The sequence below is a fragment of the Mycteria americana genome, chromosome 5 (genome assembly GCF_035582795.1).
Source record: "Mycteria americana isolate JAX WOST 10 ecotype Jacksonville Zoo and Gardens chromosome 5, USCA_MyAme_1.0, whole genome shotgun sequence".
Classification (NCBI taxonomy): Eukaryota; Metazoa; Chordata; class Aves; order Ciconiiformes; family Ciconiidae; genus Mycteria; species Mycteria americana.
The window spans coordinates 19,954,356-19,968,572 of record NC_134369.1 but is presented as its reverse complement, the minus strand read 5'-3'; the positions used below and the strand labels follow the sequence as shown (position 1 = coordinate 19,968,572).

Genomic DNA, 14,217 nt, shown 5'->3' with positions numbered 1-14,217 from the left:
CAGTATAGAGATCAACTCTTAGGAACAAGCTGGCAAGTTACCTAATTATGCACAAGAGCATGCAGCTTAAGGATTATTTGTTCCAGTGCAAATGGTGGAGCCCCTGACAAGGCTAGAAAGATTCTGCAGTTCCAGTTCTTTGTTCACAAGTGTTGATTTTATAGGGAAAAGGTAGGACTCCGTTACTAACATACTCAGTTTGAAAAGTAACTATTACATGCCATCAGTCAGTAACATTTGCCCTAAACAGAATAACCTGCAAGTAACCATTTCTGAAAGGTGAAAGTCTTCCATAATGAAGTCTGCATTCTATGGAGCTTTCTTTTAAGCTATTTTCACCCAGACATTTTAGGCAATAGAGACCTGGTAGGAATACTGTGCTTTAGGGAATGGATGCCTGAATTTCCTGATGGAACTAACACAAAACCTTCAGATTGTTGCACTGAATCATTCATTTTGCCACACGTTCTGCCTTTTCCTCCTTAAGCAGCAGTTTGGAGCTTGCCTTACCTTGACTCTGTCCAAGGTGTTAAGACAGCCAAGGAAAACAGCTTAGAGCATGTCAGGAAACAGCTTAATATGGATAAGCCCTTTAGTTTTAGCAGCTACAATAAATGCAGACTCACTGAAACTTCATAGTGGAGCTACCAAAAGGTAGATCAACTACTCCAAAGCTTAAAATATACTGTGCTTGCAAGAACTGGAAGCCAGTTTCTCCCTAAATTTGCTTCAGGTTGGGGATTTTGGTTTTAGTTTCAGTATGTCTAAAAGATCTCTATATAAAGGTTTGGAAGGTTTCCAAATCAACTCAAATTTGGTGGTCTTGAAAGCATCCCACACTTCCAAGCTTCATCCAGTAACCCTGGTTTGTCACATATAACCCTAATCAATGTTATAATAAAGGCCAGTGCCAACATCTGAGTAAGCATGCAATTGAGGTACCCTCTTCACCCTCCTACAACAGTAACATCTTGCAGAACTCAAGTATGAAAGGCTAATCTGGTCTGCTAGGTCCACTATGAAGATTATTATGTAATCTTTGAGCTCATGTGGAGTGGAGTAGAGTCTTCTACTTCAAAGATAAGCGGAACAACTTCAGCTGTCCTAGAACGAAGTGTATTTATTTATGACAAGTTCAAATCAGCATGGACAAATTACAAAGATGCTTTAAGAGACGATTTTTAGGAATTTCATCCTAGAGACATATACTCACATTTGCTTTTGATTTCCCAGCTGACTCCAAACTTCAACTACAAAACCATCAAAATTTTCATTCTAAAGGGAATCAACAATATACAGTTAATCACCACGCTTATTCATTATGCTTGTATAAGATGATAATACAGTATCAAAGCACACAATTACTGTAGTTTTTCTTGTACTATTACAGATTGAACATGCTTTGTATTCTTATACCACCTTCATCTTTAATGCAACGTTTCATGAAGAAGTCAGAGAAGCACAAATTATTTAACAAACATGCAAAAGTTGAAAATCTCTATTAGTTATCCATGACTTCTACTCTTACAGGATAAACCAGTATCAGACTGGGAAAATGCAGCCATTAATGAAAGATGGTTGTTAAGGAAATCATTTGACACACATTTATATGCATAATGGGAAAAAACTCATGAGCTCTTGAGTCTAAAGATGTAAATGCTAACTTAGCATATGCATGATTCCAAACATCTCCCACAATTAATCTCACTTGTGATAATTTATGTTTAGCATGATCAAGGATACCGTTGTGCTTCTTGTACCCTTTCCTTAAGAGGCCAACTGTTGCTGAGGACCTAAAATTGATGTATCGGTTACAAATTTTAAGAAACTACTCAGTTTACCTCAACATACGTCTTCCTCTAGAGCACATTAAGATTTCTTTACATCATGTAGCAAGTGAGAAAACTTATTCTGATGGTAATTAGTCAGGCTGTCATGAATCAACCACTGAAGTTGAATGTCTTTTGAGTGCAACTTGCCTAGTCCTACACATGCATAGCTCTAAGGCCATTAGCTAAGGGGCTGCCCAGAAAACCTTAGGAAACAGTAATCATTCCTTAAAAGGAAATCCTATTCTCCTCTCCCCAGCCTCTTAACATTAAGGAAACTGGTTTATCAAACCTGAGCAAAACTGTACAGTAACAGATAACCAGCAAGTTATTCTTGATATTAAAAGCAGCTCATTAGCTCTAGCACACTGGGCCTGAATGCACTCCTGTACAGCAAACAGCACTCATTGTACCTGTAACCCTTTTTCTGCCTATCAAAAAATGCCACTAACCAGTTTAGCCCCTGCTTATTTATTTTAATAGAAATTTAAAAGAAAGCAGTCTGCTCACCAGGCAACCTCCATGAGAAGTTTATCAGGTATCCCCTATTGCCTCTGTAACATTCAGCCTGTCAGCTGCTTGGAACAGGTTTTATCAATCATGATTTATAGCAAGCAAAAGTCACCAGTGCAGCTGCCAACAATAACTTAACAAGGTTATGTTGATCAGACTTATGTACTCACACTTTAGACTTGTAGTTAACTGCACTTAAGTGTTGCTATACTTCGTTACAGGAACTGGACACATACTAGGACACACTATTAAGAATCCTGCCTCATTATTGTTTTGACCAGAATTGTATTTTGTAGAATATAAAACTACTGGAAATGAGAAAACACCAATTACAAAAGGAATCAAATATCATCTCACACTATTTTACAAGCATTAGCAAAAAGTCTTTTTACCTTGGCTAGCAGAACCATGTTCTTGGAAAGCTCCTCTATCTCATCCTCACTGCCAAAAACACTCTCGAAGTCCTGGTAGGTCCAGCCATCAAACAAAATTCGAGGCACTATCAAGCAAAGTCATCAATCAGTAGTGAAAATTAAGAATTTATCTACATTGGAGTATTTCTGCAGAAACAGAATACAGGAGATACAAGCAGAGATGCCACTAAACAACATATCCCATGATTAAGATCATTGCTGTTTGACCAACTTTAGCAGCACAGATAAATTGACACTGTAGAACATACTTCATTTTATGCTTAAAGGTCAGTACTGATGCAAGTTTTAAGAAAAGATACCTTCACTTGATTGAACTATCACTTAGGGCCCCAAGTAGAGTCTTAAAAGAACACCAACATGAAGCAGCAATCTTTCTGTATGTTGTGCATCTCTTCTACCACAAGAACAAGATAGAGAAGTTCACCTCAAACTCTAATTTACTCTTTTGTGCACAGCCCTCTATTACTTCACTCTTCTACTCATCTCAAAACCCTATGACAAATTTTTATTTTGAAAAACATTGGCACTTGAGCTCATGTAATTTCTTTTTCTAACAACACATAACATTAAAAACATAGTCAGAGAAGAGTCTGGAAAACTGCTGTTAGAACAGTCGACTATCACGCACACTGGAAAAGCCAACAACTCATACAGAGCTATGTCTAAGCCGTTTCTAACTACCAAGGATGTAAAAGAGTATTTTAGAAGAGTCTAGAGAGATTTCAAAGGCTTTACCATCTTGCAGCTGAAGTAATTTAAAATACCTGACTGAGCATTCAATTTTTCTACTGTATTTCAAGTTTCATACTCCCTTCTGAATCAAGAAGGGTTTTACAGTTCCACAGAATTCTTGCTATAGACAAATGTAAGAAGTCTAGCACAGCATTATCTCTATAGCAATGTTTGCCATTTTCCCTAAAAACACACACCGTGGCACATCCCTTGAGTTCCCACCTTCAAGAGGAGAAGAGCCAAAGGAGGACTTTTCTACAATCACGCAGGAAAGTCTGACTGACTAAGATTTGGAATTCCTCCTCCCCCCCTTTTTTTTTTTTTCTTAAACTAAGCAGAACCCCTGAGCAACAAGTTTGAAGACTGCTCCCCCAGGTAAACATGTAGTGTTATATACAAAGTACCCGTCCAGAGAGGGCCCTGTGATCCAGGGTTTATCCAGAAACAAGAAAGTTAAGGCAAAACATTAGGGCACCAACAGAATCAACACTTCAATTACTTAACTAACTAGTTAAGTGCTTTTATTTTGCTTCTCAGACTTCTTCCTTCATACAACTATGCTAAGGTAACCTCCCTTCCTCCCATATACACCTGGAACAAAGCCTTCTTTTGCTCTGCTAGCAGTTAAATAAGATAAAAACCAAACAAACATAAAAGAGAAGCTCACCTATTTTGATGTTTTTGGAGGTTTTTCTGACATCTTTCATCCAGCCTGTCAAAGAGTATCAAGTAAGAGAACTGTTAAAATATAAATTATGTTGACAATGACAACATATTTTCAAGCATTCTTCAAATAATGTGGCACAGTTTTATTATATCTATCTTCCTCCCACAGACTACTAGTTCATAAGCAACACAGACAAAATATTCTCTCATGCACAGAATTTGAAGCTATCCACCTCCACCACAGCGTAACTAGCATTTACTACAATCTTACCTAGTCCCTACCCAACCTCTCCCTGCTGCTTGCAGTTCTGCCTCATCATGGAAACTATCTTACTGCCTACTCAGAACAACACTTCTGTAGTCACCAAGCACCACCTGGGAGGAATTTTCTTCTTTTTTTTTTTTTTTTTTTAAGATGGTACTTTCAAGTGTCCCATCCACTCCTCTTGGCAGTCATTGCACTAGAATGAATTTGTTAGTAGGCACCAACATGGCAAGAATTACAGCCGTTTCAAATGAGATTCCACATTCAATCAAGTTCAAAGCCATGAACTACTTAAATAATACTAAGAACATACTAGCCAAAATCTGAACTTGCTGCCAGTTTCTTGACAGTGAAGGAAAAAATTCTCTTCAGATTAAATTTATCTTCCATTCCCAAAACAAATTCACCCAAAGGTTTTTGCAAAGGGAAAAAACCTACAGCAGGTGAACAACTGCACAGTGCAAACACCAAAGACTATTTCTGCCTGTACAGATTCTTTGGCCCTTCCTTTTTTTAAGAGGGGCTTTGTAGACAGCCTGGTAGAAGAGCCAATCTTTCTACTTACTCTTTGGACAGATAAATTATGTATACATGTGGAAGCAGGTGGGGTCAGAAAGAAGTTCACTCTGAAGAAAACTTCCCCAAAAAAATGGAACGGATGAAAATACTTCACCATGAGGCAGAGCCAGAAAAACCCACATGCATATATTGCCAAAGCTACCTAGTCTGCAACAAGACCAGTAATCTTACCTGCAATGCATACTCAAAGAAAAAGAAAACACCACCTTTATCAGCATCATGGAGCCCAGTGAACTGGAACCTTTCCTTCCCTCTCCTTTTCACTTGTAACCAGACTGGTGATATTAGTGTAAATTTGTTTCCAAATATTTTAGCAATGTCATAGCCATGGCTGTTCCACTTGCAAAAGAAAGGAGAAAAAAAAAAAGTGAGAGGCTCAAAAGAAAGAGAGACAATTCACTTTACTTTTGACCAATACAAATGCTTTAACACAAATGTAATCATTTGCTAGATCCCCATTTGTTAGTTTCAGGAAACTTTCTGGGACATTATTTTTATTTAAACAATAAAGTACTCTGGAAACTCTGATAGCTACATAAAAGGCAATCTTCAAATTGTGCAAATTCACCTGAACTACAGGAATTTGCATGTAGATTCCAACACAGTTTTGAATTTACAGACTCTGCATTTATATTCAAGAGAACTTGAGAAAGGTGAAAATTTGTAGAGCACTTATTTCTCTTTTGAGCCTGTAAGACTGGAACAACTGAAAAGCATCCTCTAAACAAAAGGAAGAAACATTTATTATTGAAGAAAGGATGCTCTGAATAATTGTAAGACTGGATAGCAAAAGAGATCAGTTTGACAGTGGCATAAAATTTTTTACTGTTTATTTAGAAGGTTCAAGTTGGTAGCTACATGGTATGAGGACACTTACTAGCCCTCCTGTTCAGACTTTACTGCAACTTCACATGGCTCATCAAGGACAAGAGAATACTATCATCTCTGTTTTACCAGTGAAAAGAAAAACAATATGACCTAGACATCCTCCAAGAGATGGATGGGAGAACAAGGGTTTGAGATCACCTGAATCCTAAGCCAGCTTTCAAATAATCCTCTGGCTATTTGACTGTATTTGACCAGAAGTTCCCATTATTATAAAAATACTTTTAAAGCAGCAATGCAAGATTGCAGATTAGCAGTCTGCTGCATATTCATTCAAAGCACCAATTTTATTCATTTTAACAACTTACGGGAGTAATATATCCCAGAACATCTCCTGAGAAATGTCTTTCTTTCATCTTCTTGGAGCAATAACTTCTGTGTTCCAGTATAATATCCTTTGCCTTTGGATCCACAACTACCAGTCCCCGGTCCTGCACATTTTTATCAGAATGCAGCGTCTGGGGGGAGAAGACAATTTTTAGAACCAGCTATATGAAGCAGCCACTTTCAATAGCAACAGACTTAAAAAAAAAAAAAAAAAAAGAATCACATAATTAAACTGGAGCACTCCTTTTAAATGATGCAGAGCAGTTTGATGTAAAACTGAAACAGGAAAGTGCTTAGAAATGATTTGTCATCATCACTAACTTACTTTGTTTGCAAGGCAAAAAGCATATAAACAAACAAAAAAAAAAAACATAAAGTGATAAGATTAAAGAACATAATTCACCACAACTGATGGTGCTCTGGTCTCTAGTCAATGCTTTCTGGCATGGTACCCCAAAAATTATAAAAAGGTGTTAGGATTTCTTAACCAAGAATCTGAAGATGACTAAAAGTAATTTAAAAACTGGATATATTTTAGACCGAATATGCGGCATTATGGTTACCGAAGGCCAAGGTTCTGAACACCTTTCTTTAAGGAAGATCTCCTTCAACTAAAACAGCACAAATAGTTTTAGCAGACAGAAACAGAGTGAGAAGGCCTAATAAAGTGTGCATAGTGAGCACGCAGAAACCATCTATTGATTCAGCGTAAGGACTTCAGGGATAAGGCCTGTCTTAACACTTTGTATTAGCCTCACTACCTGCAGACTAGATTTTCTTCCTGGTAGACATTGAGCAAGCAAGTAATACAAACAATGAGAGATTTATCTGCATAATGAAGGATTAACTATACTTATAATTCAACGGAGAGGATTTTGAACATGTCCACTTTTTTACCTAACGTGCTTAGCAACACTAAGTACATATACTTGGCATATGCACTAGTAAATATACTTCCTTGCCATACACACCCTTTCTCTTGCACTGCTGTGCCTTTTTGCAGTTTTGAAAGAAAATAGGCAGGAAACAAGAACATGCTCAGCAAGTTAAGAGAGACTTCAGCATGTTGGCTCCACTTGCTCAGATTGCTACAGGACTCTGAATCATTTCTGCAAAGGAACTGCTGGTTAGAAGGCTCTTCAAACTCTTCTAACAGGATACAGCCTTCCCATTGGCAAGGCTGAGAACATCTTCCCTTCTACCAGTAAATGACCTAGCGCTCTTGGCCCAAACTACTGCTCCCCACCCTCCTTTCCAAAGAGATGGAATTATGTCTCCTTTAGCTATGTAAGAGGGGACAAAAACTTCCTGCTTCTGCAGCTTGCATGGGGGATAAAGCTCCAGAAGTCTACATCATACTGGTTCAACGAGTGAACCATTTGGGACACTCATAAAAGCTGAAGGAAAGGATAGCTTCAGGTAGTCTTACTTGTGAGCATAAGCTTCAATGGAAATGCATGGTTGCTTTTAACACTGTTTTGACAGAATGAGAGTCCATTTACCAAAGTTCAATTAGTTCACTGCACACGTTAGATAAGACGAGCATTTCAATGATTTCTCTTACCTTTTCTTCCAATTTTTTTGTAGCACCTTTCTTTGCATCTGTTTTTGACAGGGTACCTTCAGCTAGCCAGCAAATCACAATAAGAGAAAGTGAAGTACAGAGAAGCCTCACGGTATTCTTCCCCATGTCAAGTTCCTCCTGCCCTGAAAACATAAGGGTTCAAATATCTGAACAGAAGAATAGAACAGTTTAATTCAGTTTTTTTGTCTAAGAAAAGTCAAGCAACTGTCTTATCTTCCGTCCTCTAGAATCAGACTTAAGACAGTAGATTTAATAGTGCTTTTGCTCTGGCAGCAAAATAGCAGAGTATTTTAAGAGATTCCTAGGTTCAAACATCTTTTTTTGGTCCTTTGTTTTAGTAGGTGTGTCACAGAGAAAGTGGGTTGGACACTTGCAGATTCCCTTTTAAAGAATCCCTAAAGAAGCATAACAGTTTACAGCTGAAACTGAGATAAGTGTCTGCTGCCCAGAACAATTATAGTTTTTACTTTTCTAGAGCAAATAAGAGATACCATTTGTTTCTGCTCCTGTGACACAGTCAGCAAGTCACAAATTAAGAGACAGAAAGAATTACAGCTATATGCTTATAGCAATGTGCCTTTACTCTAACAGGTAAGAACTTTGCTTTCAATTCCTCGCCAAGTCAGCAATACACACAAAATTCAAAAAAATAGGAGTCCTTTTAGTCTGGAAGAATGACTTGGATGGTTTGTCCCAGCTCCAGATAAAATAATTGAGAATTAATAGCAAACCATTCTGTTCAGTGCTATTTATCTATCACACCTTAGTTCTGTCAGAGGAAAGACTTTACAAAAAAATTTCAAATGCAGCCAGAGCTTGTTTTTGAACCTCTCCCCAATCATGAGTTGCACTGGTTTTCCAGCCTAGTTCCCAGAAGTGGATAAGAAGAAAACAGAAAAAAATATTTAGCATTAGGGGAACCAAGGCAAAAGGAGGTAAAATACCAGAATGAAGAAAAGCAACCTGTTACTAGTTCTGGAAGTCCTAAGTATCAAACTGGGACTAGCTTTCATCTATAATAAACTAGTGGCTCTAGATACATATCAGGCTGCTTCTCATAATTATGACATCCTAATGGAGAAGAAAAAAAGGTTACCTTTCCCATAATATTCTGAAGTTTTGTCAAACTTAAAAAATTCTCATGCTTCCTGTATTACTCTGAAGAAGTTTTAACATTTCTACCACTCTCTTTAAAGACTTACAAGCTCATCTCTTCAAGTCATGTTTACAATACTTGTTGTTCTGTTGGCACCAATAACAAGCGCTGCTCAAAGTTTGAGTTTTTTGTTTCTGTACAAAGCATCACATGAGGGATCCCACAACAGCAGACTGAGCACTCTAAAGGAGCACTGTGGCAGTAATACAGTGGCAGAAGGAACCTTAAAGGTTAAATGGAGGTGTACTCAATGAAACAGCAGCGATTTGAGGCCAACAGTGGTAATGCAGAGATGAGGTCAACAACCCAGTAAACTTAAGCATATTTCGATGTGCCTGGCTTCGCAGTGAGGTTTTAAAAAGCAGAGATATTTATTGCAGGAGTTAGGGATTCTGTAGGAAAACAGAGAGAAGTACATGATAGGGAACAAAGCAGAAGGATCATTGCAGCAGAAGTGCTTGGAAAAAAACAATGCCACTAGCACCAAAGAACAAAGAGCATCAAAAACCTCACGTACAAAATGATTTCAAAGCTTTAGTCAAGTCTTATAAATACTGCAAAACAAAAACAGAAAGCCTTCTAATACTTCTTGGAGGCAGAGGGCAGCATAAAAGCTAAATTGCTATACCATTTAAAACTCACTATTATTAATAGTTAAGGTGTTATGCTTCTACTTTGACTTCAAGGTCACTGGTAACCCCTTTGTTTTCCACATCCTAAAAAAAATCAGACGAAGCAGGTTGCTCTTGATAGCATCTATTCTGTTCCATCTACCTTGGCAGGATCTATAAACTACTGCAGAGAGGAACAGTTGAGACCCTGAATAGTCAATACAAGTCTTAATTATTTGGACAGGATATCAATTCTTCCAGAAGCTGGTATATATTGATTTGGAAGTGTTTGATTTCACTTTCAGAAACAATTAGCAACAGCATCCACTTCCCTGAAGAGAAGTTAATGTTTAACAGCTGAAGAACAGAATTTTAAAAAACCATTACTGAACTCTAATTAGACATCAAAACGTGCTCATTTCCTTGACATGATCATATCCATCTGCCAAATACTGTTAAGTCAACAACCACACCTAGATCTATAGGAAGCACTGAGCCTGTGGCAAAATGGTTTCTGCCAGTCCAGTATCGACTCTTGGTTGGAACCTTATTTTAATAATTTGTTCTTTAACAACATCAGCTGTTAAAATTAAAGTGAAAATTAAGTAGACAGCATCACTCTACTACATGAAGATGTATTAGTCAAACTTTAAATGCTCTTTATGGAAACTATAAGCATGAATTTTGCAAGCTTTACAAAACTAGATCTCCATCAAGTTTTTCTTCTGCAAACCTTCCTTCATCATTCTTTAATTCTCCTCAAACTAAACTGAGTAGAACTGTATGAGCTTGGCACTCTTGTTTATTTCCTGTATCACTGCAAAATGCAAGCAAAATTGAAGACTGACTCTGTTTGTGTCCTTGTTCAATTGATACTATGGAAAATTTAAGGTTTAAAACATCTTTTGACAAACTGATCTGAAGTCCAGGTTTTGCTCTAAGCCAGGTCACAAATGTTGTTTAACCTGAGTCTCCATATGAGATAACATACTTTTAGTCAGCTGTTTTAAATGCATCTTTATTTTCAAAAGAGAGAAAAGCTGACATAGATTTAGGCTGTCCAAAAGAAGCAACCAAAGAAACTACATAATCTTGGAGGCTGGCACAGTAACTATTTGGAAATGAGAGTTAATGTTTATACTTTATTTCTAAAGCAGAAACTAGATTCTAACTCCAGCTGCAGAAGGATTGTGCATCACTTAAGTAAAGGAAGCCCAGGAAGCATGCTATTGATATGTTTTTAAATTAAATCAACAAAAGCTAGATTCAGGAGTGAAAATAAACCCATTTCTAACCTGTGTAAACATTACGCCCTTTTCTCTTTTAACGTGCTCTACTTTAACAGAATTGCCTCGCATACTCGTCTGACACTCGACATACCAAAGCCTTCCACGCAGACCTCAGAGACGGCCAGCAGCCCGCAAGCCTGTCAAGCCAGCGGGCTCCCTCAGAGCAAGCCCTCGCCACGGCCTACCCCCGAGCTCGTACCCCGCGGGACCACCGAGGCCACCCTCAACTGCTGCATCGCCCCCTCACTGCAGCTACAGCGCAGGCCAAAGGCTACCGCCGGAGCACAGCCTTACCGCCCGCCCCCTTCTCTTCCCCCAGACAGCCCTCAGCCGCCCGCTGCCACCACCTACCACCCGCCGCCGCTTCGGAAGTAGAGGCGTACGGCACCGCCCCGCCGGCTGACGGGGCAGTGCTGAGGCGGCGGGTAGGGGGAAGAGGCCGCCGGGTGGCGGCTAAGAGCCGGTTGCGCCAACATGGCGGCGAGTCAGTGTTGTTGGTTGCAAGCTCGAGGGAGTGGCTGTTGCTTGGTACCGGCTCTCCGGGGCGGGGAGAGAGGCGCGGGAGTGGCTGCCTCCCCGGCCGAGCCCCAGATGGAGAGACGCCCCTTGGGCTGTCCCTGGGTGCGGATTGCATTGGTGCTCATCAGTACCCGAAGAAAGCAAATGATAGTCACAGTCTAATTGTAAATTCCCTTGGAGAGTCTCTTGGTTTATTCCAAACTGTAGCAAATAGTGTAGGTAAGTAGGGAGTTTGGGCTAAAAAACATGCACTGGCCTGGAGACAAAATGATAGCACAGACAAGGTTGCAGAGAGTTAGCAAGCAATGTTGCTAACTCCAGGTGTGCAGAAAGGTGGGGTCAAATCTCAGATGGCCGTTAACAGGCTTTAAAATAAAAGTTTATGTTTTAAATTGAGATTTTTATTATCTTATGTTTTGACCTTCTACAGTTTGTGTTTTTACATACAACATGGCTGTACTACTATGATTTTTACTGCAGCAGAAGTTTTGATGTAACCCTGTTATTTCATGGGCTGCTTGCAGGACTAAATACCATATCAAAAGACTTGATAAAGATGGATGTGTTATGTTGTGATGTAGTGGCAAGCCTAGCATATCCTGGCAGTGCACTTCCCAACGGAAGCCTTTCTGTGACCTGCTTTCTGTGTTGGTTACAGCTTGGTGCAACTTCCCAGAAGCTGAACTGGAAGGTTACCTTATTTTCTCCTGATCTGTCCTCCTCTTTCATCCCCTCTTGTGTAATGAAGATCTTCATGAACATTCTTTAGCACTGAAAAGAAAAACAGAAATTTTTCCTCTGAACAAAAGTCTTGCCAGTGAACCGGATGTATGGTCACTCTGGCAAGTGCTAAGAACCTATACACTTTCTCTGTGCACTAAATCACCCAGATTTAAATTCTAGCAAGGACTTCAGAAAGGAAACTGATACTCACTAGCACCTTTGGACCCACATACTTACAGGCTAAAGAGCAGGAAAAAGGAATGTGTCATACCACTTTTTTAGTGTCACCAGAACACCACTGAATCCTTCAGCTTTCACTCAAGAAGTGGTGATTTTTTCCATCTCATAGGACTGCTTGATCAGAATGTTTGAAACACAGTACATTTTCATATATAAACTGCCCTAAATTTAAAAGATGCATGACTACAGTACCTAAAGTAATTTACAATTGATGTGGTACCAGATTTTCTGTTGTTTCATAACATGCTGTTCATCTCTTACAAACTTTAAATGCTTCCACCTTACACTTCTGAATAGCAGATAGAGATAAGGCATGAGGGCATGAAAAATCAGTTTTGTTTCCAGTCTCTCTGTAATGAAATCTATCATTTCCTGTGTTGCATTCCCATCGTATTCTCCTATTGACTCTCTTTCTTGTAGACTTAGTGGGACTGATGCAAAGGTTTGCTGCAAGTAATTGACAGGGTGCATGCTGCCATTGAGACAACCTGTAGCTACCTGTAAGGGAATCACAGATCTTATCTCTTAAATGTAAGGATGCACCCAAATTTTTAACACATCAACAAGGTATTGGGCAGTCCCCACCAGAGGCTGACATTCCACTAAGCAAGACTAAAAGATAAGGGGATCTTTATGCTTCTACATTTTCAGTGTTCTCCAAAGAGACAAGAATCTGTATTTGTTCTGGGAATCATGAATGTATCTTGTTTAACTCTCACTGTCTACCCCATGCACTACTTATCAAATTCAGTAACTGAACTTGGCACTATGAATTCCTTTCCTTGAGCTAGGTACTTGAAGGCTGGGTGCCACAATGCTGGGCATCTCAGCACCTAAGTTCCTGCTATGAAACTCATTGTAACTCATTAAATTTCACTTTGCTTTTCCTGGAATTATATCTCATGCTTCTTAGCTTTTTTTTTTCCTAGAAATGAAAAAGCCCCAAGCTTTGAAGGTGAGTATTTTCCATAAAATACTGATCAGTTTTCTGTTTGTTTTTTCCTCATACTCTAGCAGTTACTGATTTTGATTATTATTACTGACAATAAGTCTTTTTCTTTAAGTCTACGCATTTGTGGCCAGCTCAAAGAGGCATAAATAAGTTTAAAAATGGGGTATGGTTGCCTGTGATAGACCATATCAGTTTTATTTCTCTGTTTCCAGTCTGTACACTATTATTCCTTTAAAAAAGCAGTACCTGAGTAAGACAGGACACCTGGGGGAGAGTAGAAGTGTGCTGCTTTCCTAGCAAGTAACTGTGCATACTCAGAAAATAAAAATGGTGTGGCAGCAAGAAATGAGTGGAAGCCTGTAGTTAAGAAGGAAGCAAGCTATGAGAAACAGCAGGCCCTCAGAGATTAAATGAAAAAAACTTCTATGAACTAGAAGGAATTATACAGAGTTTATTGCAAGTCACAAAGCCACCCAACTGGCTGACATTACTCTGCCAGCATGCAGGTGGCAAAGGAGATCTTGTTTATAAAACCTTTATTCACCCTTATTTTATCTCATCTACTCTCTTACAGTTTATTTAAAGCTTAAGTATTCTATTCTACATTTTAATATAAACCTGGTGTTTTGACCGTAAACCCCTTCTGGTCATTGAGGAGCTCACTGAAAAGAAAAGATCTAGGCAGTTCTGTCCCAAATTTCTGGAAGTTTAGGGTTTCATGATAGTGATGTTATCCTAACTTTGTGTTTCTTACTCTTGAAAGCTGCACATCTGATACTCTGACATGGCAGAAGGCATTGCTGAGAAACCTGTGCTCTCTGTTAATGGACAATGAATGTTAGATGTCAGGTAGAGAAACACGATTGAGTGTACATGTGGAGGAGCCACCGATTCTGTTTTCTCCTTAGCTCT

General features: G+C 39.0%; 1 protein-coding gene across 6 annotated transcripts in view; it reads right to left on the bottom strand.

The window, feature by feature from the left end:
• CHID1 (chitinase domain containing 1) overlaps positions 1-11,348 on the bottom strand; it is a 131,453-nt gene extending 120,105 nt beyond the window's left edge. Inside the window, exons 1-7 of one of the 6 annotated variants that reach the window (XM_075502363.1) lie at positions 11,223-11,348; positions 7,795-7,937; positions 6,212-6,361; positions 5,225-5,357; positions 4,176-4,220; positions 2,735-2,841; positions 1,214-1,275 (exon numbers count right to left, since the gene is read on the bottom strand). In XM_075502363.1, coding sequence (XP_075358478.1) covers positions 1,214-1,275; positions 2,735-2,841; positions 4,176-4,220; positions 5,225-5,357; positions 6,212-6,361; positions 7,795-7,920 — 623 coding nt within the window. In that variant the 5' untranslated portion in view covers positions 7,921-7,937; positions 11,223-11,348. Of the gene's footprint in view, positions 1-1,213; positions 1,276-2,734; positions 2,842-4,175; positions 4,221-5,224; positions 5,358-6,211; positions 6,362-7,794; positions 7,938-9,613; positions 9,688-11,070; positions 11,156-11,222 lie in introns of those variants that run through there. The other 5 variants (XM_075502367.1, XM_075502365.1, XM_075502366.1 and 2 more) reach the window with 5 other exon arrangements.
• Positions 11,349-14,217: the final 2,869 nt, after the last annotated feature.